The sequence below is a fragment of the Argopecten irradians genome, chromosome 9 (genome assembly GCF_041381155.1).
Source record: "Argopecten irradians isolate NY chromosome 9, Ai_NY, whole genome shotgun sequence".
NCBI classification, from domain to species: domain Eukaryota; kingdom Metazoa; phylum Mollusca; class Bivalvia; order Pectinida; family Pectinidae; genus Argopecten; species Argopecten irradians.
In genome coordinates, this window is record NC_091142.1 from 36,685,437 (window position 1) to 36,698,464 (window position 13,028).

The 13,028-nt window shown below is 33.6% G+C and overlaps 1 protein-coding gene across 2 annotated transcripts in view; it reads left to right on the forward strand.

Moving 5' to 3' along the window:
• Positions 1-3,086, forward strand: part of LOC138332213 (syntaxin) — a 68,602-nt gene extending 65,516 nt beyond the window's left edge. For both annotated transcript variants that reach the window (XM_069280214.1, XM_069280213.1), the window contains exon 10: positions 259-3,086. In XM_069280214.1, coding sequence (XP_069136315.1) covers positions 259-336 — 78 coding nt within the window. In that variant the 3' untranslated portion in view covers positions 337-3,086. The remainder of the gene's footprint in view (positions 1-258) is intronic.
• The last annotated feature ends 9,942 nt before the right edge of the window (positions 3,087-13,028 follow it).

The window sequence follows — 13,028 nt, forward strand, 5'->3', positions numbered from 1 at the left end:
CATGGTCTTGTTCACAAAAAAATAGATATGTGTGTGGGTCAACAAAATTGAAAATCACTTCTATCGGTGGGTCTCCCAATTTCAAAGTGCCTTCCCCCCCTACCATATATGTTTTACTGGAACAGCCCTGAGCAATTCGGGGCCCATTAGGCCTTTTTTGCTCTGTTTTGCAAAGCAAGCATTCAAAATGGTGTTTTAGAATTATATTTTTTTGATTGATAATTGATATATCTTTAACATTTCTTTCTTCTTTTTCAGAAAATGATTATGATTGTAGCGTGTGTTGTAGTTCTTGTGGTCATAGTTGTCATCATAATTATTACACAAGTTGCCTAGGAACGTACCACATGACCCAACACAACCATTCTGATTGGCTAAAGACATTCCAAATGCAAATCAAGATTTTTCCTATGAAAAAAGCTGGCATGACTTTGACTGCCGATTGTCTTTCTCGAGATCCTGGTCGATTGATCTGCATCATGTGTGTGCTTTATAGGCAGGTTCAAATGTATTACGGATACCTTATCATGTGGCAAGTCAAACAAACGGCTTTGGAATGTTGAAGTTCCAGAAGTAGACTGTTGTTGCTAGTACAGATTGATTGAAGCAAGAAGAAAGATCAAGAAGAGGCATTTCTTCATGAATATGACATTAGTGTTGTATTTATATGAGGAAGATTCAACTGTAGGTTATCTTTCTCACTCTCATTTAGATCACACCCTCTCTCCACTGATAAAAATAGCATCTCGGGTCACAAGACAGTGCATCTCGCTCGGAGTCTCAAAACAATGATGCAGAATAGAGACTATTGAAATATTATGCTGAAATTACCTGTGTTTGTGGCAATTTGACGAATATATTTTTACATTTCCAAGTGGATACCAAAAATTGTGTGATGTACAAGGAAAAATTTAGAAGAAGCATTTTTTAAGTATACAAGATATTTATTATCTACTCATTTGGTAATACAGAGAAATATATCTCCATCAATATCTTTGATAAATATTGATGTCAATTTAGATGTTAAGTGAAGAAACAAAATTAATGCAAAAAAATGAATTGGACACTTCATCAAAAATCCTATTGCTGGACACATAATAAAAACTCCCATACTGAAGTACACTTCATCATAAATATACTGTTGAAGCACATCGAGATGTGTTTTTATCAGTTCAGAGCAAGCACAATGGGTGGTGATCAGTAGCTTGTGTTTCTCTCCATAGCTTTGTGCAATAAAGTGCATATATACTTAGATATGCATTAGTACCATGGTAATTTTTTTAATCCGTGATTGTTGTAAACATTTTCTTGATAGATTTATCAAGATTGTATTCTAGGAAGATTTATTTCAATTTCTAACATAATTTGTTATGTAATACCACTTGAGGCTAATCAAGTGTTATACAAGAGTTTTTTCATACCAGTGTACCATTTTATGCAATCTGAATAAATTCAGCTCTTTAGCTCTGTCATTTTTCAAGACATCTTAGCCATCATATTCAATTTAATCCAAGAATGTAGCTCATTGAATATTTGTCAAGCTAACTTGAGTTTAAATGCATTTGGCTGAAAATTCAACTTGGAAACGTAGCAAGTTTCTCATATGACATTCAAAATGATTTTATGATTTTATAGATCTTGATATGAGCCTACAATGAAGCTTTATACAGGGAGATAACCTGATTGACTGTATGTATTGGTTATACAAGGATATGAACCCTGAAACATGTGATCGATTGTGACAGTAGTAGAAGAATTGATTTTAATCAGAATGTTACTTTGTGCTGTGTGTTGTGACTCGTTATTTGTGTGAATTTGATGCATATGTAACACTTTGGACAGAAAGTAGCCTCACTCCTTTAAACTGTTTCTGAGTCATAAGCTCCCATCCCCCCCTCTCTAATAAATTCACCAGTTAGTAGGTTTCTTAAAACTGCTATAAGTAGCCCCCTCCCCCTAAACTGTTCAACGGTAATCAGTTCCCCTTTAGACTGTTTACCAGTAAGTTACCTGCCCTCTGTTAACCAGTTAGTACCCCCTTCCCATTATCCGTCAGTAAGTAGGCCCTTCTTAACTGCTAACTGGTTCTACTACTCTATAGACATAAGTCTAAATCAGATCATAGAAACAATACTGTAGTTACCATTGACCAACAGTGACTGCAGGTTACTTAGATAACATTGAACAATTGGTTTGTTGTCTATCTTAGCTTAATTACATATTAGACTGCTGTGTTGACCATGTCTCAGCAAACTCTTGAAATTCTATTATGATCTAAAACTTCCAGGATATATGTGGGCACAAACTTGTATACTGCTCAAACTTAAAAGATAGACATTGAGTTAAAAGAAACTCTCCCATATTCACGTTTAGTATCTAGATGATCTGTTCCAAGGTTTATTTGGTTTGACCAAACAAATGTTGATGATACTAACAAATTTTGACGATACTAAATGGTCAGGAACATATTTATTAACATATTAATTGATTGACATGTTGGTATCCTTACAAATTATATATGCACACACGTACGATTGTACGATATGCATCGACACTCAGCCAATAGTTAACCAGTGTTTTACTGTCTTACCACCGTTTGATACTTATGTTTGTTGCTAGCCTTGCACTTCGTTTGGACATTCAAACTTTTCATTTAACCTGTGACACATTTTTATTAATTTATGACTTTGTGATTTGTCAAGCAGTAATTAATCTGCAAAAAAACCCAACAAGTAGAAAATTTGATTTACCTGTGAAACAAAAACAAGTAGAAAACTGTCAAACGTGGGCTCAGTAGTAAGTGTGATTACATATGTGATGGAGATTTTGTGGTCATTCTAGAGGTGCAAGGTTTGCTCATCTTTGTTCCACAGTCTTAGTTGCTTTCTGAAAATCACAAGAATTTTCGCTCAAAAATTCTTCATTATAAACTCTTGAAAATTAAAAGTATGAACGCATATATGCCTCCTTTGAATGGGTTAGCCAACTTTAGAGCGACCAAAATGGAATGGTGCATGGCCACCTAAATATCTCTAAGGCTTGTAAAAATAAAATGAAACTGATTTATAAAAAAAAAAAAAAAATAACTAATAAGTATGGATTACAGTCAAAATTGCCTTATCCGAGCTGGATATTGCAAGGAAAATGTGCTATTTATTCACGATGTTTGTGATAAAAAATCAAGAATAATCACTTCCAAAACCAACTAAAATAATGATGATGAACAATGATTTACTCACATAAGAACGACATGAATGTAGAAATATTGTACTGAAAATGTATCAGTGTAGCTTAGCATGATGGCAGCCATTTTGGGAGATAGTAACAGAGGAGTCGGAAATAGCTGATTTTCCGGATTTTTTTTAAATTGTTTTTTTTTTTCACACTATTTTTTTTCCCATTTTTTTTTATCTATAAAATAAATGAATAAAATGATGAAAAAAAAAAAAAACATTAATTTTTTTTTCTGCTTTTAAATACATTGTAATTTTGTAGCTAATTATGATATATAAGTGGTAGGCCTAAACAAATATTTGTTTTAGAAATTTTTAATCTTATTCATGAATAAAAACAGAAAGATAAAATAAAAAATAAATAGATAATTGAAAAATAAAAGTGCCTAAAATTAAATACATAATTAAAAGATGTATTAGATTATGTGATATATATTTAATAATTTCCTAATATTGTGACTGTTTTAGTACAACAAAACTGTCAAAACATGTCCCACAATATACATTGATACATGTATTTAATTGTTTCGAAAAGGGGTGATTCAATTAAGAGACCAACTGTCATATGTTGACCTATTTTTCAATCTCCTTTGGAAGGTCTCTTAAAACAAATTTTGACTGTAGTTCAATTTTTATTCTTTAAATTTTGCTGTAAACTAACGTCAAGGTTGTTGAAATAAATCTGTTTTTGATAAGCAACAAGATTGCTGGAACATGGATTGTGTGTCTGTGATTTTAACTCATGACTTCTTGTTAGTCATTGAAGTTGGATAATATTTTCATACTAAGTTCCTGCTTGTATAAAGCTTGGTTTATCTATACTTCTTCCCTCAGGAAATCTACGTGACTGACTACCAGGTTTTATTTCAATCATAGGCCTGATTTAAGCCCTACCACAGGTACAACAGGTGTATTCAGAACAAAGCTCTGATATGGTCCTAGTTACCACCTAATTGGAAGTTACCAACCTTGTATTACAAATCGAGGTCAAGGTAATAACAACTTGTCAGTGAAAGAATATATGCAGTATAGTTTCTAATGTAAGCGTGGGCTTTAATTTCACTAAATATGCAGATTAACCTTCTTTGTGAAATTTTAAATATTGCGAAATTATAAAAAAAAAATCAGATTAACATATCACCTGCTGATGTATATGTGAATGACACTTTCAATTGCTACAAAAATGATTCGCCAAAAATCAACAACTGATAAAAAGTTGCAACATGAAATAACATTATTTTACGAGTAACAACTTTTTACCAGTAACAACATTTTATGATAACATTTTATGAGTAACAACTATACATTATCATCCTCATCCCTGTTTTTACAGAAATGGAAAGATAAAAAATGCTGAATTGTCTTTCATTTTCTTGCAAAATTTTGATTTAAGAAATACATGTACAACATGAGATGAGATGTTTGACCTGTGGTGGACTGAGGGAGGCCTGATTTCTAGTCTTTGTATTTCTTCCTCAGAAGTTAACTTTTTTTCTGATAAATACAAACTATATCAACCATGTACTAAATATAGGCTGTCATTCTTCTAATGTTACAGAGTGTGTTCAACAATTTGACTGGTAAGATCATCATAAAGTCTAAGTGTAACTTTGAGTTTTGCTCAAAATTCATCGCAAGATTTCCACTTACGCAAATTTGTTTTGTCGAGTGCTACAATTGTCAACAGACATATATGAAGATATACAAACAGACCTATTTGTATGGGGTTTCCCAGGGGTTTGATTAGTTTGATTAGTGTTTGATAAACAACTGTTGGTGTTCAGGTCACAGTATAGACTTGAGATGTCCATGATGAACTTTAAATGGCCGGAGATATCTTTAAACCATCAGTAAAATGTCAATTACAATCTAGTAAAGTAATATAGTCATCAATTTCATTAACATCAAATGTCATATGGTGTAATACATTACTAACAAGTAAATTCCCAATTATGCCAATAAAATACATTTATGTATGAGTTTATTTAAGCTGTCGACTGTCTAGTGCGACGACAATCTTTGACATTCATTCCATCTAGTTTGATAAACCAAATAAAATCTAAATACAATATTTAGGACCATGATTTTAATACTGTAAATCTTCATGTTTTCATGCCCCAACAACTTTTTAAAGTAATAACTGTACCTCTAGAATATTGCAGTGATAATTTGTTTCACATTGATACTTAATCATGCACGAAAATAGGTCAGTTTACAGTATGGTTACCCGGGAAACTAATACAAATGGTGTTGGTGATGTAGGTCAATTAGAAATCCATAACTCATTTGCATAATTTATTCACATTTTATGTATTACAGAATAACAGAGACAAAAGAAATATAAAAAAGTCCTTTGTTCTAATTAATGATCATTATGAGATTAATCATACTTTTAATTATTGGTAATTATCTGTGACAAGTGAAGTGACCATATTAGAATCAACAAGATCATTTTAGTGATTTGATCAGCATTATTGGTTTTTAGAAATAAGGTTAGCTGCTAGAGGAATAGATACAGTTTGTTTTGCAGAATTTTATTTATATTTTCATTACTAAATGTCTACAATGTATTGTTTGTTGAATTGTTTTTCAATATCAAGGTACCAGTACCGCTAATTAACAGAGCATTCTAACAAGTTTGTCTCACAATTTGTTCTGTAAATTATTTATTCCATTTTGTTATGATTGCGTATAACTTTTATTGATTTAGCATAAAAGTCTTTTGTGTATCCAAGAATTGATCATTTGTGATGTTTTGGATATAAATGTGACTGTCATTAATTTTAGCAAGATAACTTGTACAAGTTCGTTGAATTTATGTATAAATGACAAAATGCTTAGAATCATGATCTTGTAATTATAAACAACTTGTACCTGGTAATCATTCCCGTATAACATAGTCTGCTGTCTTGTGGAGCAAGATGATTGTATAATCATGTATAAGTGTTTTAGAATATCTATAGTTCAGATTTGGTGGAAACTTACCAATGTATCCTGGTAGAAGTAATTATTGAAACATTAAATTGATATTGAAGCAGTTTTTGTATGTTTCAGAAGAACAAATAATCTGAACTAACTACTAAACAGGTTGATGAAAACAACTTAATTGATAACATCTTACAAAAATTAGTTCACTGATCTTGTTGGATGATACGCATCATCTGTGAGTCTACATTCTGTATTTGCACATTACAGAGTTATCTGCCCTTGCGGGTAGGTATTAATTGTGTTGTCGTGTTTGTGAGCATAACGTCACACAACTCAGAGAAAATAATGTTATATTCGCTCATAAAAAATGACGTCACGATTACCTACCGGCAAGGGAGGTAACTCTATGATAAGCATAGACGGAATCCATATAAGATTACGTCAATGAGTCATCTATGTTAGTATTTACACTTAAATGTCAATAAAACAGTGGAAAATTGATGTTAATGGTCACAAAAAAAAAAAAAAATATTCAAAACGATATTTCACTTACAGTGGACCCACGATTATCCAGAAAATTCGCAATCCAGTCAGAATTATCTAGCAATGGATTTGATTATTGATTATGGAATCTGAGATGTTAGAAATTTGTATTCTGCACAGTTTGGGACGCATATGTTGGATGATTGTACGTCCGCTGTATGTGAACTTACAAAAACCTTGTCTCTGTCATAAAGATCCTCCTCCTATAGTTTAGTAACCCCTGGAATATTGAGGATGCATACAGATTTGAAAAGAAGTTTCATTATAGAGTCAAGTTTCGTCTGTAGTGAGGTAATTGTATACTTGTGTCATGTCATAGAGTTTTATATGTAACATTCAAATATATGATTTGAATATTAATTGCTGGAATTGATATTTATTTTATATCTTCAAATGTAATTGTATATTTCATGTCTTAAATTCCTTATTATGAGAACTCTTTCCTCCTTTTGTGCAAAGCCCTAATCCTATATAAAAGGTTGAATTTGTGAGCTACCGCAATTTTACTTACAAACTTCGTAAGATTAGGTGATCTTCTATTCTAGCGTATTTAAGCTACGTGTTTAGACTGTAATTTTTTGTAAGTGTAAATGAGTAGATACAAATTTTGTGTGAGTTCTCTGTCACTAAAGTATACTTGTTGTTGTGTGTTTTCTGCATGTTTTCCCTACTGCAATAAGTGTTGGATAAATTATGCAACAATGACCAAAAGATTGCTTCAATGTGTTGGTACAGTAAGCTCATGTTGATGATGGTTTACAGTAATACTAGTTTTTTATCTGGGAATTGTGTAGAAGCTCAGTACGAGTTTCTAAAACTGTCAAAAGGAACAATTTCAAAAATAATAGCAAGTGATTGTTTTCACTCAAAGATAATTCTTAAGAAGCAATGTCATAGATTAGTGATTTCTCCGTTCTCTTAAAGATTACTTCAGAATGTTGAAATGAAAAGATAGCTATATTTAACTTTGGACATTGATGCCTTCCAACTGACTTACTTGAATATGCTAATGTAAAGATGCTCCACCGCTGACAGAGCATAAATGATATTGATCATTGATATATATATGCCAAATTAACACAAAAAAATAATATGAAATAATTTATTTCGCCTTTGGTGCATGCGCAATCAGTACTTCATTCCATATAGGATATAGTGTCACAAAATTTTTTCGGGATTTTGGACAAAATTTTTTCGGGATGCAATTAATTATTTTTCGTATTTTTAACTTGAAGTAAAATTAGAAGCTCAAACTTTTCAATGATGGAAATGGTGTAACTTTTGTAACTGAAGAAAATTACTAAATCGTCTGCTCCTGTTTTTTTATATTGAAAAAATACCATTTGTCAGCGGTGGAGCACCTTTAAATTATATCTTGGCCTTGCATAATTTACTTTCTTACTTGGAAAATACATAAAGTCATTTTATGGATGGAAATTTTACATAATTCATACAATTTGTATTAAAGAATTCATTTCACAGTGCAGTAAAAGATACTAGATTATTCACAGTAATTCACACAAAATGTTGTATATGTGGCAAAAAAATACATATGAATGCTGTTTAACGAAGAACGTGTGTTTTCCAAATGATCATCACCATTTAAAGAACACTGATTTGTAACTTATTTTTGTAACCTATTTTTGAGGACGCAGATTCAGTTGTTTTAACGTGACCTTGATTCAAATTGAAAGTCTTGCTATTTATGCTGGTATACCCCCCCGAGTCCCGTTGTTTTTCATGTGTTCTACAGTCATCAATTTGCTCAGGATGAAATGTTTTTTTTTTCTGTCCAAATCGACCAATCATCATCTTGTTTTTATCCTTGGAAACCTAAGTAGGTCAATGTATATAACTGGCTTTTATATACGATATATATATATAAATGTATTATCAATTAGATTTCATTAGATCATTTACTCTAAGGTCACTTATGTAACTGTACATATAATTGTGTATAATATTCTTAACAATTGTTATGTTTATAAGTATTCCACTGTTTCTTATTAGATTTTAATTCAAATTCCGATATTGTAAGCTTAATGTAAAGAAATTGTTGATATTTCAATAGAAATTAAAAAATAGGACTTAAGTGCTGCTTTGTTTGTTCTTTATATTGAGGTTATTTCACTGTTATCCTACAGAAATTCTGACATGATCACCCCACAGCACTATGCTTGACTCGGGACTATACACAACAGTTTCTGAAGGTAACGTTGGAATATATGAGAAATTGAACAAATGTAGTTTTCTATAGACTACTGAAAACCTTCACGAAAAGGATATGTATGTAAAGTTTTCTCTGTACTTTAAGCCATTTTATTTTTAGGTCATCTGACCGAAGGTCAGGATGACCTATTGTCATTGTGTTTCATCCGTCGTCGTGCGCCGTCCGCCATCCGCCGTGCGTCGTGCGTAAAACTATTTATACAAAAGCCTACTCCTCCTAAACCCTCGAGTGAATTACATCCATATTTGGTGTGAAACATCCTTGGGGGAAGGACAATCATATTTTATATAAATGAGATAGGTCCGACCCCTAGGGGCAGAGGTGCGGGGCCCCAAAAGGGGAAATTTTCTTGATTTAAGCTTTTAAATCCTACTCCTCCTTCATCCTTTAATGGATTTCATCCATATTTGTTGTGAAACATCATTGGGGAAGGACAATCATATTTTATATAAATGAGCCTAGTCCGACCCCTAGGGGCTGAAATGTGGGGCCCCAAAAGGGCGAATTTTCTTAATTTCAGCTTTAAAATCCTACTCCTCCTTCATCCGTGGATGTATTTCATCCATATTTGGTGTGAAACATCATTGGGGAAGGACAATCATATTTTATATAAATGAGCCTGGTCTGACCCCTAGGGGCTGAGGCCCCAAATGGGGAAATTTTCTTAATTTTAGCTTTAAAATCCTACTCCTCCTTCATCCTCGGATGTATTTCATCCATATTTGGTATGAAACATCATTGGGGAAGGACAATCATATTTTATATAAATGAGTCTGGTCCGACCCCTAGGGGCTGAGGGGCGGGGCCCCAAAAGGGCAAATTTTCTTATTTTAAGCTTTTAAATCCTACTCCTCCTTTATCCTTGGATGGATTTCATCCATATTTGGTGTGAAACATCATTGGGGAAGGACAATCATATTTTATATAAATGAGCCTGGTCCGACCACTAGGGGCTGAGGCCCCAAATGGGGAAATTTTCGTAATTTTAGCTTTAAAATCCTACTCCTCCTTCATCCTTGGATGAATTTCATCCATATTTGGTATGAAATATCATTGGGGAAGGACAATCATATTTTATATAAATGAGTCTGGTCCGACCCCTAGGGGCTGAGGGGTGGGGTCCCAAAAGGGCAAATTTTCTTAATTTTAGCTGGCACACTTCCTGTTTTCAGGTTTCGGTCTCCGATCTCAATCAAAATTGGTCAAAAGGGGTTTTAATTGATGCCGAACAACATGCAAACATTTTCGTAAAGATTTTGGTATTACAAGATGGCCGCTGGCCCACTTCCTGTTTTCAAGTTTCAGTCTCCGATCTCAATGAAAATTGATCTATAGGGGTTTTAATTGATTCAGAAGGGGGAACTTTAGGTGAGGACAATCATATTTTATAAAGGACCGAGCTAAGACCCATTGGGATAGTACGGCAGAGGTCCAAAATGGGAGCTTTGCTGAAATTTGGCTTTAAAATCTGACTCTTCCTTATATTAATCCTTGATTGGGGTTACACTCATATATGGATGAAGGGCTACCAAGTTTGTTCAACAAATGACATTTACCTATTTCAGAAACTTACATATTCAACTAAGGAGTTCCTTGTATTGTTTATATTAATCGTTAACCAATACTTTATACTGTGACTTTGTTGTTTTGTGCCATGAGTCAGATGACCGTTAAGGCCCATGGGCCTCTTGTTATGTACAATATTTTGCATCTTCATTATTATCAACGCATTTGTGAATACATCAATTTGCAATTATCAGCAAGCAAGTCATAAATCATATTCTAAACATTTAATTATTCACGAAAACTTTGAAGATGTATTAGAGCTCTCTTGAGAATATAATGTAGTTTATGATACACACACATTCTTCCTTTGAAGTACACTGGTTTGCTGCAACATTGGAAGTACATTTGTAGTAGGAGGTTTCAACAAACCCTGTATGTATACTCAAATCCAGATTTACAGGGAGAAACGGTGGACACTACAAAGATGTCTGGTCACATGATATAGGTCAAGATTAGGCCTCAAGATGAGGATGGTTGTAATATTGTGACATGGATTAAGACTATGACACAACAAGATCGTGTTGACTAATGCTGTCCCAGTTTATAAACTACATTTTAAAACTGTTAATTTGATGTCCACTGTAGTGGATCAATCTCTTGATTAATGGGAAAATTTATATCACCATAGGACACAACTGGATATTATTGAGTATGGATATACATGTACCGGTATATGAATACATGTACTGTACTTGCTTGAGATCACCTTATAGGCTCAAAGGTCACAGTCACTTGCTTATGATGGAAAATTCATGACTACATGAAAAAATTCTCATAGAAGCTTTAAAGTTAGTGTCCGGCTGTCTTCTCAAAACTGCTTGCTTGACGATCAAGGTCACTGTTGGGATCATCCTTGATAACCATTGGTTACAATCACTTACGATCCTTACACAGAATCATAAGTTACCATAACCCTTGGATATTGAGGTTAGTTTAATTTCAAACATCAAGGGGCTGCAGTGGTTGAGTGGTTAACATTCCCCGACATATCACCACAAGCCCTCCACTTCTTGGTCGTGAGTTTGAAACCAATGTGGGGCAGTTGCCAGATACTGACTGCTGGTCGATGGTTTTTTCTCAATGTACTCCTGTTTTCCTCAATCAAATCCTGCATGTCCTTAAATGACCATAACAGTTACTACTAAACAAACCTAACAAACATAAATGTAATAAGGAACAATAACAAGTTGTACAAGATAAATACAGATTATGAAATTTTTATCTATGTCGAAATTTATCAAATCTCCAGTGTTGCTGGGAACAATCTATGGAATATCCTTTCAACTGGGGCATTTAATTTAGAATAAACCAGGTATGTACATAACATTTGAACAACAAAAAATATCAAACACTGTAGACCAATTTCACTAAAATTGAATTGAATAATCACCACTATTTTAAAGGGACAATTCAATCAGGCTAATTCTTTTACATAACCAAGAAGCAAAATATGGCATAAATGTATTGTTCTACATTTCTTATGAAACATATAACACAAAATATTGACAAATTCCGCGTCATTGTTAAGTATTTTAATTGATACCGTTGTAATTACAAATCGTTGATCAATACGATTAAGCAGGTACAGTATGTACGCTGTACCCAAACCAGAGCCAAAGTCCCGCACGTTAAACAAATGAACTACATAACCACTGTGGAGGTGATAAAATGACTTTTTAGACAAGACAATTCACCTGATAAGGTAAACATACTACTGTCAGAGCGATTTGAGCAGTTCTAGACAAAAGTTGCATTACTCTACGAGCAAGGGACAGGGTTCGGCATACAAGATGTTCGACCACAATGTGTAATGGTGGACAGCGAGCGAGTATGAACATTTCACACGCATTTCACCACCATGGGTGTTTCTGGCATATCACAGTAAAACCGACTGATCTAATTCCCATTAGAAATGAGTTTTTTTCGATATATGTACAAATTTTAATGTTCTCTTAGACTGAATTGTCCCTTTAAAGTAAGGTGTACAGTGTATATAGAGAATACACGGTTAGTATCTTACAATACAAGGTTTATTTTGGTGCGAGACTTAGGAAAGCCGAGATGACGAGGCTTTGCCGAGTCATCTCGGCTTTCCGTGTCGAGCACCAAAATAAAACTTGTATTGTAAGATACTAACCGTGTATTCTGTTTATCCTGCAACCATTATGGCTTTCAAAACGAAAGCAAATTGACAGTTCCTTACTTTGTTTCGCTCGAAGCGAGACGCTTCTTTGATGCGGAGGTAAAGATTCATTCACTTAACCGAATGGCGTGTACTCCTTTTTACTGCCGTGGGAAATAAATAAGCGCATTCACAAACAGTAACCGTAATTCTATTCAGGGTGATATATCACTGAAAGGAAATGAAAATACTCAAATAACAACCAATACCCATTAAAGAATTACTTAACAATACATACCTTTGTCATGAGCCAAGAAAAAGACGACACCGCCATACGAGATTTTCGATATCGTAAAAATGACGTCATTTCGATGAATGTGACGTCACGTTTTAGCGGGACTGAATG